The 17,822-nt window shown below is 36.6% G+C and overlaps 1 protein-coding gene across 3 annotated transcripts in view; it reads right to left on the reverse strand.

The window, feature by feature from the left end:
• The window catches only part of LOC113226213 (protein spire), a 284,542-nt gene that overhangs the window by 14,089 nt on the left and 252,631 nt on the right, over window positions 1–17,822 (reverse strand). For all 3 annotated transcript variants that reach the window (XM_026458778.1, XM_026458777.1, XM_026458779.1), the window contains exon 9: window positions 11,646–11,761. In XM_026458778.1, the coding sequence (XP_026314563.1) occupies window positions 11,646–11,761 (116 nt within the window). The remainder of the gene's footprint in view (window positions 1–11,645; window positions 11,762–17,822) is intronic.

A 17,822-nucleotide genomic window follows, 5' to 3' on the forward strand; every position in this document is an offset into this window, starting at 1 on the left:
CAGATTCATCCCCTGGTTTACCACCCTTATGTTCGTATTCCAGAACTCTACTCAATGCTCAAGTCAGGATTTGAGCAGACTTGAGTATGATTTCAAGCACTGGAAATACGACCCTAATGGCAAGGACTCGAGTATGATTTTCAGTGCTCACTGCAATACTCAAGTCCTGACTTGAGCATTGAGTAGAGTTCTGGAATACGACCCTTAGAGGTGGAATATTTCCTTCAAACGTAAATGGGACTAATACTGAGGTATATTCCAACAAAAAAAGAATCATCAAAATCGGTTCACAAACACGATAAGCGTAACATACATAGAAAAAAAAGAAAAAACACTCAAATGAGAACCTCCTCTTTTTTTTAAATCGGTCAAAAAGAGTAATTAACGTGTCGTATCGGGAAAACAAAGTAAGGGCGCTGAACAGAGATGACTCGCGATCACCGCAGACAAAATAAAGCAACCGAGTTGCTTTATTAGTGTTGCATTACTTTCATCTTGCGTAATGGACGAATCAACGTTGTTTGGCTCTCTTACGCCATTTCCCTACCGTTAATATTTAGCAGCTCCTTGTAAAATAGTTTGTCCAGGGAAGTACTGTTTTAAAGGGTTAAAGAAGCTGGTGAAGTTACAGGCACATGGGACTTGACAACTTATGTCTCAGGGTGACAGGCGCAGTGGCAATGCACCTCAGATCTTTGCGATTTAAAAAGCTGAGTTGCACTAGCAACTGTTATGGACAGCTTACCATCAGGCGCACGACTTGTTCGTCCCGTCACTTGATATTACATAAAAATAAAGTAATACTGACATCGGTTGCCATTTCGATGAGTTACTTCTTGTTTTTCACGTTTGCTCGTTCTGATACTCGTTCGATTGTGTTGTCATTCACGAGATGGCTTTCTTTTCTTTACCAAAGTATCGAGTCCGATCACTTTGTGACAAAGAAAACTGAGCTAATGGAAGAGTTGTCACGTTGACTGCGTTATTCATGGCGGCGTAAAGCTCTTCCCTCATCCGGGTATTAGGGCACAAAGACACCATAACATTCAAAGTCAATACAGTTCTAAAATAAAAGAAGTGGAAGTGGTCGATATACATCTATGTATTAAATCGATGTTTTTGTAACGATATATCGAACAAACCGAAGTATTGTATGATTTTGAGACCTTTAATTGATTCTATGCATCGATGTTTTAGACTTGATACATCGAAAAAGCGTTAATACTCAATGAAAAAATGCAGTTACCGTGAATCGGAATGTTTTAAATTATTGAATTAAATAAATAAATGCTAATTGTGTAGTAACAATTTTTTTTTGTGCGTGTTACAAACGTAGCATTGTTTTCGATGCATAGAAGACTTGATCATATCAATTCACTGTATATTTAAAAATGAAACAATGTACGGAAAATATCGATGTTTTTTTTCAAATGTGCATCCCTAAGTGGAAGTATCGACACGATAAGAAAAAGAATGGAAGAGTTGACCCTAAACAAGCGTAATTACTATAAGGACACTGAAAAGGTATAACGTCTAACGTGCATTTGGAAAATATTTACAGGAGAGCGATTTAAAGTACTTTTTTAAGAAAAAAAATCATAACTCCAATTTTATTCGCTAGATAACAAGTTTCAGCTTATCCATATACAACATATATGTTATTAATATCAACCGTCTCTCTGCCGAGCATGGATTGCCACATTTTCCAAGTGTCGTGTACCATCTCGGACAAGCAGGATCCATCACGAAGTTTTTTCTTTAACATTAGCAGGAGATGTTGCTACTAAATACTAACAAATATACATAACTTCGAAATTAAAGTCATAGGTTAGGTGCTGCCCAGGGATTCGAACCATCGACTTGGGAAGCAATCGGTCTCCCACCGGATTGCTACCGCTCTAATAAGCATATAAATTTCAACGAAATATAAAGTGAAAAGCTACAATTATTATAATTGTGGGCTACAAGATATTTCTCATATAAATAATCCATTCTAACAAGGAACGTGTCTTTTTCTCACCTTAAAAGCTTATACGATCCAATTACAACGAAAAAAAAGCAAAGAAGTGCGTAAAATAAGAAAACCTTCGTAAAAAGAGTCGCGTTAATCGTTTTCATTGCCCATTTACCTGATTAATGTGACACGTTTTGGTTTCCCCATTATTTTTTTAGGTTAACACGTATAATTATAATTTTTTAAATAATACCAAATGACGGGATGAACAAGACGTACGCCTGGTGGTAAGCGACACGCCTATCTTTCTCTGCCTGTTATTCCACCAAGTCTCACTTTGAGTTAAGTAGATCTTTTGATTGTTTCTTACAATATTCTAATTACGGTGTATGGACTTTTAGAGACTCAAATTGTACATTGAATAATGGTAAAATCTTGAATTTCACATATTTTTAGTTACAACGCTATTGTAATAGCAGTGCGATATATGGAAGCACTGGTGCGTGTTGATGGAGCGAAAGACGTGTGTCAGGACCGTTGGGAAAAGAGCGTGAAGTATTAACTACGTATTTCCAATGTTTAGCAATCGTGAAGGCCCAAGAACTCGATGAACAAAAGCACTATGAAGAAAGTTGATTACCATACAATACAACGGTCAATAAGCGTGTGTTGTAAATAGAGGTAATAGGAAAAAACAAAATCATCTGGCCTATTGATTTTACACAGACACTCTCGCGCGTGAAATGACGTTAGAAGGAAAAGGGAATGAGCGCGCGTTTGCGGTCATCAGCGCGCTCTCCAACGCGCGCCAGTTTCACGCGATCTATCAACTCTATTAGCCTTTTCACGGACGCTCTTTCCGTTGTAACAAAAACGAACAGCCCCATATCTTTCTACATTAGTTTTGATTACAGTGACCCTCCCTACCGACCCTTAGGGTCCATCTAAGTCAGGTTCTAACCCCGGATCAGCAAGTTTGAACGGACTTCATCCGGTTCATTGCAAGGCTAGTGCCTTAAGGGAGCCGCTCCGGGCGCACGTACAGCACCTCCCTATTTTCCAGATAGGTACTCACTCACTTCCCGACGCCGAATGAACGGCATCTCTCCAGTTCCCAAATTCCAACGCAGCCGGAAGGATCGGAAGATGTCTAGCTCATCCTCTACTAACTCTCCGGGCTAGTGCCGGAGATGCCATGTAGCAGTGTCCTGCGACAATGTCCGGACATAGCTACCGACTTAAAGTGCAACTCAAGTGTCTCTTCGCCTCAGACCGTCAACTAGACCACTACTAAGACGTGTTAGATGCGCGCGAGGCGAACGCCCCGGCCACATACTACCGGGGCAGATGAACGTATCCGTCCCTACAGCTAATCGCAAAACAAAAACGAACACGAGGAATCGCGTGCGAAAGAACGTTAGTTAAAATTTCTAACAGATAACCGCCACGATTGCGCGTGCAGGCTTTCCCGGGCCCAATCCTGTACGCTCCTGGTCATGCGCGGTAGAGTGAATGTGTGTAAAGGGGGTTAATTTATTTAAGTTTCAAAGGCGATATGAATGTAACACTAAGAAAGGAGAATTCGTAGTGTTTTCACAGCAAGGCGCTCAGTTATAGATATTTAGGTCTTGCGCATCGGTTACACCAACTTTCAAAGCATGAATCAGAATAATAAAAGTTTAAACACTCATAAATGTGGATTTATATGCGTTTGTAATACCGAAGACACTTTACGCTTAAAAATCTACCTAACAACATATTATCTGCTGCTTTGAAATTGTTGTTTCCATCAATTGTATAGACGGTAGTCAGTATATTTTTTAATTATTATGGATTGGCTAAAGAGGTAGAGCGATTGTTGCCACTAGCTAACTTTAAACAAAAAGCTTTTTTCGTTTATAATGGTACTATTATCTATGGTCATTTGAAAAATATTATTTTAGAGCGCATTTGAAAAATAGGCAGGAAAGTTTTAAGTTTATATTCCATGAAAAACGCGCAGAACTGGTGAATTATAAAGGTGTCGTATTTCATCGTGATATTGCCAAACCACATAAATATATATTCTGTAGAAACCCGTCAAATACTATTGCAGTAAATTGCAGTACCTTCGGGTACTTAATTTAAGAATTTAAGAAGATGGCGAAAGATCAACATGGCCATGTTTTTTCAATGTTTTTCATTTTGGCCAACCAAATATAAAAATAACATTAAAAAAAAATCGCTTGTCTATTTAAAGCAATTTCAGTTTCAATCAAGAAAGTTTTTCAGTTTAACTTATTGTATTCTACAGAAAAAGTACCAGGCTAACAAAGAAACAAGGAGCTTGAGACAACAAAAACCCGTCGAAAGTGAGGCTACGTAGAGCAGGTAACTGCAATGCCGTTACGCAACGCTGCAGTGCATTTCGCTCTTTGACATTTGGAACCAGCGTTCATGCTTTCACCCCGTACTCGTCGATATGGGGTTTGAGAGGCCTTTCTGCATTAGAGCTCGTGCTTTGAGAGATGATTTTCAATGTATACGTAGGGCTATAGTATCAGTCAATACGCAAAGGAAGTAAAAACAGCTTGGGGATTATCGCATGCCATTTTTGTTTTTACTGTTTTATGTTATTTTGACAACCGGATACAGTCAACCGTGATCACGAGCTGTAAAGAACCCGAAATGTTGGTTTGTTTGAAAAGATTTTATCCGAAGTATGTAATTAGTTTTATTTCCACTAGAACAGTACGGGATTCCGACTACCCCGTATCTCGCGTATCTATAATTAGTTTATTATAATGACTGCTGCAAACACGCGGATATTTCCATTGACTCAATGTGTTGATGTTTTAAAAAAATGGCATATACCTAACATTGTTTATCATTTAGAATTTGAATCGCGTTGTGTTCTATTCTTCCGTTGTATTTATTGTCGTAACATTGTTTTCGTTATTTATTTTTTTAATTACTGTTTAGATAGGTACGTAATTAGACGAAATTTTTAACCGACTTCAAAAAAAGGAGGAGGTTCTTAATTCGACTGTATTTTTTAGTGAAGTACTGCCACCATATTTATTTCTTCCGCCAAGAAAATTTACTGTAATGAAAAGTCAGTTATCTACTGCATTTTTTACGTGGCACAACTAGAATTACTTTAAAATCCAACTTTGCTTTCCTAGCTAGGTGGTTAGAGAAATCCGGAATTCGAAAAATGTAATGAATTAAAATTTGGTGAATTAAATTTTTTTTGAATTGATATTCAATTATTTTTTGTGAAATTACTCCACTAGTTTGTTATAATTATTAATACAAAGATCGAACACTCAGAAAAAATTCCTTCGATCCGGTCGGATTCGCACCGACGTCTTCTTACATACCGTGCCAGACGCTATACCAACTAAGCCACGGAACGAACCAACGGACCTCACGAATTTTTCTATGTGCTTGCGTCGTGTCTTTTACTTAACTAAACCTTAATCCTTGTTGTTACATCCCACTGCTAAATACGAGTCTCTTCTAATAAATGGTCGTGAACACTATATTAAATATAATTATTTACGATTAGGTAGTGTCAATATTTTTTTATTTAGTTTTGATGTTTTTACAATTTAACGATATTAATTTATATCATATTATTATTTTTTTAAATTTAACGATCGGCTGGCTGGCTGGCTGTTCTTTTGCTTCGCTGATTATTTTACTTGATATGAACGACTTGACCAGGAATAGTGTAACAAAGAAGGCCTCAAGCTGAACTTTCTGCCTTTTCGATAAGGAAATACGAAACACGAATAACGAAACTGTATTCCATGTTTCATTATGCAATTCGAAAGCTCATGACGGCTTGCGGCCTTGGTATTCGCGTGTGGAAACTGAAAACACGTTATAACACGTCTGATGGCGAATCTAAATTTTTATTTGAACGCGAGTAAAGATCACCACCATCAATATCATTAGAATATCAGCGTCAGGTTGTTTTGCGTTCACAACATGACCTACGCTGAGTGGTGACCATTTTGGATCTCAATTTTTAGTATCAAGTTTTACTTTACATTGTCACTAAGAAAATGAGACCAAATAAATGTTTTTTCTTTCTTTCTCAGACTTTTGTTTTATTTTTACTTCATTTATAACTACTTAAATCAAAATAAAATAAACAAATAATAAATCTTTTTATATAAACATATGCTTTACAAATCAATAGGTATAATAATCTCAGTACAAGTACTAAAAAAACCGACCTCAAAAGTACGTGGAATTACGTCTATTTGCTAAGTTTCATTGAAATATCCCCTAGTTCGCCACTACACAGGACTTGATACTGAAGATAATAAAAATAGGTTCTCACTACGACACTACTCAAAGTATTTCGAGAGAAAAACGCCTTGAATTGAAGAAATAGCAAAATCAACTAAATAATTGCTAAAAATGATTGCTCCTAAATTAAAGTTAGGCGATATTTATAAAAATGACTCTTCATGCGTGAACAGCCACCCTTTGAGGTGGATGATTTTCTTCAAAATGAAATGGGACCACTATGGAAATACCCCCTTTCCAGCAAAAAAAGAATCATGAAAATCGGTTCACAAATACCGGAGTTATCGCGTAACATACATAAAAAAAAGAACATACAGTCGAATTGAGAACCTCCTCCTTTTTTGAAGTCGGTTAAAAATAGGCATGCAATTTCATATGAAGCTAAAGTATTTGTATTTTGTATTTGCAGGAAAGTAAAAATCATTTTATAAATGTGTATTTAATTAAACAGACACCTCAAGATTGTGTACATTTAGTTAAGTACCTAAACAAACGGACTATAGAGTTGAATTTAAATCTAAAGTGTCTAGCTTTATGTCGTCGGTGTTTCGCATAAAAGGCGAAAATTATTCTAGGGCATATTTTAAATTTTGACAACATTTTAAAATATTTACGTCGTATTTTAAATTAAATTTTAAAATTTAGAGTTAATTAAAACCAATTAAATATTTTAAAACAGTTGATAAAACGTGCTCTCTGAAAAAATACAATAAATACAATAAGTTTAGTGTAGGAAATAAACTTCAATATATCACAATCTTATAAATATTAGTGGTCCATAGCAAAATAGCTCTTTTTCGGCTTATTATACAGCTGTATTCGTAATATACTAAAATTTATTTGTAGTAAGATTCGTTGCCTAAGGGTGACTGATTTTTATGGTGTGACCAGTTGCAATGCCAGTCAGTGCATCCCAAAGATCATGAAGATCATGTTCCAAATAATTACACCACCAATATTTAAAACAAAAATACACTAAGATCCTGACGTTTGTTTTTTTTTTAATTATTCTAGAAAACCATCAAAGTATGTCCTGTACAAATCGAGTTTTAATTTCGCTACACGTGGTCATATAAGCACACGTGACAGTAATAACATCAGTGTGAGGTTTTTACTGGCCGCGGGCAACCCCGCCGGCTTACCTTTCATTTCGACTGAACTCTACCGCTGCTCCACTTTTATGTTTATTGACGGCCGAGACCATTCACGGGGAAATATATTAAAGTCTACATTTTCTTATATCACACTCTATAATAAAGTGACGAATTCAAAAAGTAGCATTTTTGGAGAAATGTAAAAATATACTTTAGGACACGTAGTTTGAGCGAAGTTGCATTTATATATTTAAAGGGCCAGAATTTAAAAATATTATTAGAAAGAAGAATATTGCGGAAGTGCACTGGATGCAAGCAACACAGGATAGGTCGTTGTGGTATTCTTTGGGGGAGGCCTATGTTGAGTGTGTGCGTTATTATAAAAAAAGTACCCTCTTTGTGCCTAACATACACACATACAAATAAAAATAACCGTCGAATTGAGAACTTCCTCCTTTTTTTTGAAGTCGGTTAAAAATTGACAGTTGAATAGTGGCTCGATGGTCACCCATTAAAACCTACCCTTAACTTCTAGCAGAATAAACGTACAAAATCTTGCCACATATAACTGCCTCAGTGGCCGAACGGTTACCATGCCACTGCCACGCAGAGGTCCCAGGTTCGATTCCCGGGCCGGGAGAAATATTTGTATGACCTACATTTATTTCTCTCGTGAGTTTGGGTGTAATTTGTGGTTGTCTATGTGTGTGTCCATGGCACCCGCGACACAGGGTTTCCCTAGTGCGGGGCTATGTTGAGTGTGTGCGTTATTATAAAAATAATAATAATAATAATTTGACTTAACATTAACAGACTTCGAGTCCAGCATGTCGCCCTATGTCGCCCAGTACGCCCCTGTCGCGCCTTTTATGATACGTTCTAAGTACCCATAAAGACATACACATCTCCACTTCCCTGATTTCCGGCTTTCACTCTACTTTCATAAACACCTTCACACTTACCATTTCCTGTTAATAAACAAATTTACTTACTTCTTTGTATATGTACGTAATACATAAAATGCAATAACGGGTCCAGAAACGGTAGGTGGTCGTGTCGCGATCGTCTTTTATTTCTATAATACTTATTTCCGCAACATACCCAACTAGTCTCTATCTACAAGGTAAAATTTTTGACTTAGGTTTATAACGACCATAGAAATGCCTTTAAAACATCCACTCATAAGATCTAAAATTGCGTAGCTTAAAAAACTAGGGCACGGCTACTGCCTTGACGAGATGTCGTTTACATAGTACCCAGAGATGGAAACATAAATTTGCTGCTAGATATATGTTAATAAAGCATTATTTGTTTATAGAATCAGTTTTCCAATTGCTGTGAACAAACCCGAAACAGTATTCTCGAATGTTTGTTTGTGAAACCCTGCAATAGCGTAAAATTGTGCACTTGTTTTTGTATTTTATGTATCGGAAAAGCGTCGCTTTCAGAATTTACCTCTAGCAAACGACAGGTAACTTATCTGTTCAGCCATTTAAAAAAAAAGAATTTCTATAGTATACTTTTTAATATATTAAATGTTTTACCAATAAGTCTCCCATTCACTATAGAAATAATATTAGTTCAGATATCAAAACCGAGCCAATCAATCATCATAAGAAGCAGTAGAGTCTCTTTCACTCCTTGTGAAAGAATTCGTCCAGGGCAGTACAGTCACGATACCTATTTTTGTCGTCAAGCTGTTGATTTTGAAGGGTAAGGGTGCTGGTGAAATTACAGGCACACGGGACTTGTCTATTTTATGCTTCAGAGTGACGGGCGCAGTATTGCTCAGGTCTGCGCGATTTAAAACCCTAAGTTCACTGCCACCAGCACGAATTCTTTGTTCCATCACTTGAAAAAGACAAAAAAAAGACAACTAGTCATCATATGGACAAGAAACATGGCTGGTCGCAGATCTCATTTACTTTTTTGCCCACAACATAATGTAGTCAAAAAAAGTTATCACAACGTGCGGTTTCTATTTTAATAAACTTTCCAAGCGAGAAATGTACAACCATAGTTAGCTGTGTTATTGCCTTATATTCACGTACACTTATACAATAAAATTTTATATGAAACATGACAACATAGTCAGAAAAAAATCCATTATTTATACTAAAAACTCGTGAAGTTCCTATATTGCATTGGTCCAGCAAAATGGACTTATAACGTTAACCCTTTCGTTAAAGGAGACCAGTGCCCAGAAATGTGATCTAGTACTTCAGAAACCTGCGGACGTGGGCACAACAATTCAAGAGAATTTTATCGTAATCTGATTAACAATAATGGAATGCATGCGGTACAAACATTTCTCCTTGAAGATTTGTAAGTATTAAGAAATTATATGTATGAGGCATCGAGTATATAACCAGAAATAGAGACGAAATGTTATTTAATTTGTTTGAAAACTATTCTGCCAAATCATTACGTTGACAACTGCGCTCGATTGGTCAGCCCGAATTTGAAACAATTGACGGGTGTCGTCAATTGTTTCACTTCAAATCGACCAGTTTAACTTGAGCTTTAATGGACGATAATTAAAAGAATTACATATTTCATATTTAATTACCGATGAAATGTGATACCGTTTGTTTTGTAATTAGATATTTTGCTGTTTTTCCCACACCATCGAATGGAACAGCCACCCATCGTTAGTGATATTATCTTTGTTACAATAAATACAGAATATTTTCAGTCAGTTGTTGGCGCTGCACTATTTCAGCTTCCTAATTTGTGATTTCAGCGCAAACGATATTTAAAGGTGATAGAAGACCCAATTTGCCTGATGGGTTGCCAGGAATGGATGACCCTTATTTCGGCTCTATTTCTGGTTATGTACTCTATGGTATAAAGAAAGGGAAAAGCGGACATTTAAATGCAATCAAAAATTATTCGTCGAATGTTTATCTATACATTTGTCGTTAAACATTTGCCAATAAGAACTTATATTTATGCCGCAAAGCAGTAATGTGTTAATGTGACCATTTTTGCGTTCCGGTTTTGAATAATAAGAAACTATTTTGACTGTATGTTCTTTTTTTTTGTATGTATGTTACGCGATAACTCCGGTATTTGTGAACCGATTTTCATGATTCTTTTTTTGTTGGAAAGGGGGTACTTCCATAGTGGTCCCATTTCATTTTGAAGAAAATCATCCACCTCGACGGGTGGCTGTTCACGCACGAAGATTCATTTTATAAATAGCGCCTTAATTTAGGAGCAATTACTTTAATGGTTGATTTTGCTATTTCTCCAATTCGTTTTCTCTCAATATAGTTTGTGTAGTGTCGTAGTGAGAACCTATTTTTATTATCTCCACTGTCAATTCCTGTCTAGTGGCGAACTATATATTTCAATAAAATTTAGCAAATAGACGTAATTCCACTTACTTTTGAGGTCGGTTTTTTTAGTACTCTGTACTGAGATTATTCGATGTTTTATTTTATTTATCTTCGCGTTTTGTTCTAGTAAACAATACAAAGTGTTTTTAATGTATTAAATACTCTCTACAAACATTCGTTTTTCATTTAACAAACGTTACTGTACCTACATCAAAGTTAAAAGAAATTCTTATTCCAGTACCTTCTTTTAGCAAGTTCTCAATATTTTAGCAGGCAAAACGTACGTACTTATGTTAAAAGCAGCTATTTCCCTCTAGCTCCTTCTCTTAAATGTTTAAACAGACGAAAAAATTAGTATTTTCATAAGGTCTAAAGATTTCCCTTCGGAGTAACTGAATTCTGTTTATGTTTTTCTCTATGAAAAATGAGAGAACGAGTGCAACAATATAGATAAAGGACTTAAGAATCGTTTGTTTTGCGACGGTGACTGAGGGGATGGGCTCTATTTCTTTGGCGGATTTTCCTCTGAGCATTCCCCGTTATGACGAAGCTACACAAAAGTCGTTAAAAACTAAAAACGTTCCGTGACTTAGTTGGCATAGCATCTGACACGGTTTGCTGGAAGACGTTGGTTTGAATCTAGCCATATAATATAACAAACTAGAGGAGTAATTTCACAAAAACAATTGAATATCATGGTGGTCAAATATTGTACTTTTAACCCGTACTTTAATTTTTACTAAAAATAATCCACTACAGACTGTTTTTAAAAATAGACGCCCTTAATTTTAATCTAGTATGAATAGAATGTACGTAGACAGGAATTATACAGTAAATAATTAACAAAGGAATTGATGCTTCATTCAAACAAAACAATTTTATGCCTATGAAGTTCGTTAATGGTCGCGGCATGGAAATATGATCTAATACGTAGTAAAACCATTTAAAACATACCTCAAGATTGTCAAAATCGACTTTGATGAGCCGCCTCTGTGGCTGCGTGTGTGGCGTGACGTCACCACCCCTCCGCGCTTCACCTCCGCCCGGGCCACTACCCGCGCCGTTTGTCGCTGAAACAATAAAAGGGAAAATAATTAATATTGTTTTCATTTTATTTTTCTTAGTAACTAAAGAGAGAGGCATTATTTGCTTTATGTTCCTTCAAGTTTAAATACGTACTTTGTATTATTTTATTTCAACTTCTTTTTTCTTACTTAGAATAACAACGCATAGAACATTGACTTAATAGAATGATAGTTTCATATCAAACGAACTGTCACAAGTGAGGTAAAAATCAAATTGATGTAGGCTAGTTTTAGTAGTAGGTTAATTTTCGGTTTTACTGAATATTTATATAAAAATACAAGTTGAAACGCGTTACTTCCTTGTGGAATGTGATGTTAGTATCTATTTTATGTTTGTCTGACGTATTTTTACACTCATTTACCGCACATTTCGTCATTTTTAGCTAAAATTCTTGATCTGTTCGCGGTGCAAGTTGACCTTGAGCACTGAAGGCCCGCCCGCTCGTGTAGGCCCTTTGGGCGTGCTTCAATTTGCCTCACTTAGCGTGTGCGGACTAGATTTCTATGCGTTATTATGCTAAGGTGACAGGACGAACAAGTGATGGTACGCTACACGCCTGTACATAACAGTTGCAGTGCCACTCAGAGCTTTAAATCGCAAACATCTGAAGCACTCCCACTGTGCCCTTCACCTCGAGACAAAAGTTGACAAGTACCATGTGCCTGTAATTTCACCAGCATGTATGGATTTCACATGTAACTGTCTTAAACACTCTATTTATGGATACTCGACACAGAGTATGTGTATTGCACAGACCATAAAACCACCATGCCGTAACACGCGCTATGCTTTAAGAAACAAATCATATTCAGCTTTGGACAGTTTTTATAGTAAGTGGCATAGACTTGATATTACAACTAAAGCATGGGTGTGTACTGTACTGTAGGTAATTTTATTTAGAAACTAAACGTTTTCTACTCACGTTATTTTACTTTTGAAGCTATGAAACTTTTAATAGAATAACCGAGTTTATGGCTCCTAAACAAGTTTTGACAGCTGATAGGAGCTGTTAAAGTCTGGGGAACCAATGAAAAAATGAAATAAGAAAATTCTCTGCCAGAGTCGATCATACGCATACGAAAGCTCGTGGGCCACTTATGGGAATCATCACACAACTGTCGAAGAAGGCAGAAGCAGTAGTTTAGTAGCAGTAGAGTTCCTTGTGAAAGAGTTCATCCCAAGCAGTAATGTAAACATTACTGCGTTCCGGTTTTGAAAGGTAAGGATACTGGTGAAATTACTTGTGACTTGTCAACTTATGCCTCAGAGTGAAGGGCGCAGTGGCAGTGGCCTTCATATCTTCGTAAGGCACTGCAACTGCTATGGACAGGCATGTCCCTTACCAACACGCGCACGAATTGTTCGTCCCGTCACTTGACATCATAAAAAATATATAAATACATGAAATATATATTATTATCTTTAAGTTTATCCTGTAACTCCTGTTTAACCTGATGTTGCCTGGAAGAGATTTCTGCCTAGCAATGAGCGCAAAAGAAGGACTTCGTTCGTTTTTTTTTCTAGCTCAAACCGATCCTGTGTCGTAAAACATTTATAAACTGCCTCCGTGGCCGAACGGTTACCATGCCGGACTGCCACGCAGAGGTCCCAGGTTCGATTCCCGGGCCGGGAGAAATATTTGTATGGCCTGTATTTATTTCTCTCGTGAGTTTGGGTGTAATTTGTGGTTGTCTATGTGTGTGTCCATGGCACCCGCGACACAGGGTTTCCCTAGTGCGGGGCTATGTTGAGTGTGTGCGTTATTTATTTATTGATTTATTTATAAACATACATATTATATCGTATTAAATATATTATATATATTTATAAAAACATACATATTTACGAGCGATGCGCAGGTGGAGGCCGACTATTACGTAACACACGAATATTGAAACCCCTTGCTCATCGAACCCAACTCTCAACGAAAAATCCGCGAGTAATCGGGACCCGATTTACGAACACCTACCCACAAGTCTAAAAAGTGTTACAAATGACGAAGTGTTTTGTTCCCAACTGAAACACCTTTTATTGAATAATGAATTTTACAGTGTAGAGGAATTTCTTTTAAAGAAATTGTAATTATATTTTAAATTTTGGACGATTGTATTTTGAAAATGTTTAAATTTTTATTTGTATTATTGTAGTTCATATTTTTCTTTATTTCGCTTTTAATTATTTTATTCTATATTAACAATGAAATTATTATTTACATTAATGACGCTCATGTTATCCCTTGACATTATATTTCGAATTGTAATATTATGAAATTGATAATATGAAATAAATGATCTATTCTATTCTTCTAAAATACTGTCCATTTCATCAATTCCAATACTACTCTACGTACAAAACAATATTGCCAGCAGCGTCCCCTCCGTTTATCACAGACATATGTCGTGCCTATATGAGATATTTTTACGCCCCTCTAATAGGCTTTTACGGAACTTTTATGGAGAATATTATTATCCTATTATGGAAAAAGAGCGAACTCTCGCCTTCTTTAACTCTATAAAGAACCATCTGTTTCTGGGACCGAAAACAATAAAATCAACTGCAGTGAGGTTGCTCCACTGCTACGTCTGGCCTGTAGTGTCGTACGGTAGCGAGGCTTAGACTCTAAAAGCCGACACCCAGAGGCGTCTTGAGTCCTTCGAGATGTGGTGCTAGCGTAGAATGCTTCGCATTAGCTGGACCCAGAAAGATCCCAATGTGATAGTTCTTCAGCGCGTTGGGAGGGACCGAGAACTCTTGCAGACCGTCAACAAAAGGAAAGTTGCGTATCTTGGACACGTTCTACGGCATGAAAAATACCGACTTCTGCAACTGATAATGATGGGCAAGATCGAGGGTAAACGGCGTACTGGAAGAAGGAAGAAGTCGTGGTTGCGCAACATCCGGGAATGGACCAATATTGCCAGTGTAGAACATCTGTTTCGCTTGGCTCAAGACAGGGAAGAGTTCTCCAAGCTGGCGGCCAGTCTCCAGTAGTGGAGAGGCACTACATGATGATGAGTGACAAACACCTTTTCAACCTTATTTTTTACATAAATCAATTTAACTAAATACACTACCATATCAATTAAGGGCGTATAGGCCCACTAAATTAGAACGATGGCATTGACCCATTTTAGGGAATAACCTCAGCAATCAGGCAGGAGCTGCCTCTAAGATGTTTGCAATTGAAAGCTCTGAGTGTAACTGGAACTATCATGGGTAGGTATGCCACCTACAACCAAGCCCACGACTCGTTCATCCACTTCCTTGATAACATAAAAAAAGCATGTTATGCACTTTAATTGGGGTTTGTTACGTCATCATTACATCCGACATTCCTTTCAATAATAATTTCGCACTTAATAAAAATCTTGATAAAATGTATTCCACTTTAAAGTACTTTCATGGTCGTTTGAATCACGATTCGATCTCGTGAAGAGAATGTATGGCGAAACAAATTATATCACGATTCCAGGTCTCTTGTTTAATTGTTGCAACGAATTTAATTACCAACAGCTAATTACCAAAGTCGAGATAATTAAAATATGTTTTATACGTGATTAAGTCCCGAATTAAAAATGAAATAATGAAAATCGTGAAAGTTTAATTCAAGGTACCTACCAACAGCTATTGTTATAGTTATTTTAGTTATCACTGTCATCAGCATTAACCTGGTATAAGTCCCGATGAGCACTGCCGCCCGCTAACTAACTAGACTTCTTCTCTGAACGTTATAACTTGGACTTTTCAAGGCGAGAGTGAATAGGCATTATCTAGGTGTGCATGGTCCATCGTCGACCTCATCCTCACTTTCCATCAGGAGAGATGGAGGTCAAATGCACACTTACATTAGAATAAAAAAAAACTAAAACGCGGCTATTGACAAAATATTTTTTTGAGATGTCATAAAAAACCATAACCCAGTTATAGAATATTGAAATTCTTTAATGATATTTCAGTTATGCATCGTTAGGGTAAGTTCCGATAAGTCCACTACACTACACTAGAACATTTATCATTTAGCCGCAGGTCTCCTCTTAGTGGACGATTTAGGGATGCCTAAATCGTTAACCTATCCTGTCACACGTTTTCAAAGTATTGTGAACCTTCTTCGACGTGCAGGTTCCACCGCGATGTTTTTCTTCCCCGTTAGCGAAAGGTATTTCTGCTAAATATTAACAAATGAACGTAGCCTATATAATTAAAGACATCGGTACATGCCGCTACAGGGATTCAAACCATCATCATCTCGATTGAGAAGCAACCGTTCTAACATTGCACGGTGATTCACGCTCCATACTAAGGCGGTCATAAATACGTAACTCCGAAATTATTATTATTTTTTTATTTTATTACGTTAAAATATGATTAGGTAAACGTAAATTAATAAAATTATACATTTTAAAAAATATTTGACAATATTTAGGTGTAAAAATGTCTCGCAGTAATTTTGTTTTTAGACGATGTATCTAAAACATTTTATACTGCGACTTTTAATGGTAAAACTGTGTAAATAATGATTATTTGTATTAACAATAACCACAAATGAATAAATTAAAACAATAAAAATACATAAAAAAGTTCATTTTACAAAATACAAACAAAACACAAATTATACCAAAATACATTAAATCTCAACAATATTAACTTTAAATACATAACAAGTCTAATACAGCTTTTGACAGTACACCTTTTTTTTTAACAGGTAACTTTCGTAGACCTGTTATGAAGGGATCTGAATGAAGAAGCAGCCTATTTACTAAATCTGTGTTGGTCACAATGCGACTCATTTTACGCGTATGATTTTTTCTAAAAGACTTGATGTATTTGTTAGTCGCTTCAGCTGCTTCTTCAGACAACTCTCCGATTGACAACAAACCGTAATCTATAACATTAGCACCATGAATTAGAACTTTGTGAACGGAAGCAGGCATGTTATACCACGGATACTCGGCAACTAACTGCCGAGCCGTCTCTAAAGCGAACTCTTCGAAGTTCGTCTTATTAATATTATATCCCGAATTTAAACATTGAAGGATGATCCAGCAACGATCTAGGAGATCCTTCTTGATCCCAGTAATTTCAGCGGAAATTTCTGAATTCGAGAAAAACCGCCTGGCTGTATTACCATCGTTTGATGTTCCGCTTCCGCCACTTTTAGGCTTATCCACTATAAGCCCTAATCTTTCTCTAAATTGAGTCTGAACATATGATTTTTTTGCAGCAACAAGCATTTTGTCATTAGCGGACCTAGCTTGCCATTTCCTAACATCTAACTTGTACGCGACATGAACAAAATATTCAAAAAAACGTATTAACGCGTGAAGAGGTGATAAACCAAATTCATATTTACTCTCATCGACTTCCTTATTTAAACATTCGTCAATTTTGTTCATTTCACTGGGCAAGGCGTTACAAATAAAACATTTTGATGAAGAAACACCACTAAGTGCATTACACACTTTACCATCTACCATAGTAAGTTGCAAACAATGAGTAATGCGATATTCGCGATCTTCTTCCTTGAAAACAGTAGGCTGCAAGTTCCTTATTTTATCTTTAAAATGAGCTTCTTCCTCAACTGACACTGCAGTCGATTCCTTCAAATATCGGAGGCGTATAGGACGACAGTATCGAGTTGATGAAGGACGAGGATTTTTCCACAAAACTACTGAATTTTCTTTGTTATCTGTTGTCAAAACAAGCTGAAGTGGCACATACGAAGTAACAAACAGGCTACTGTCTTCAAGAGTGGAGTCAGAAAAACACTGTTTATATTCTGAATGCCCTGTACTGCCATCGAAACCCCATTTCCCTATCAAAGATATCTTATCTAGAGACTCATTAGGTACACTATCCAAAACATCTTTTTGAGACTTGAGAATCCGATTGGCAGTATGATCTAATAAACTTTGAAGTTCGACTTCGGCGGATGATTCTGTAACAGTAATATCTGAAGGATAACAGTGTTTTTTAGATTCCACGACACTTTGGTAAGATGGGAAAATGGTTTTTGAAAACTTATTGTCTATAAATTTCTTTACTAAT

Source organism: Hyposmocoma kahamanoa, unplaced genomic scaffold, assembly GCF_003589595.1.
Source record: "Hyposmocoma kahamanoa isolate Upper Pololo Valley unplaced genomic scaffold, ASM358959v1 182, whole genome shotgun sequence".
NCBI classification, from domain to species: Eukaryota; Metazoa; Arthropoda; class Insecta; order Lepidoptera; family Cosmopterigidae; genus Hyposmocoma; species Hyposmocoma kahamanoa.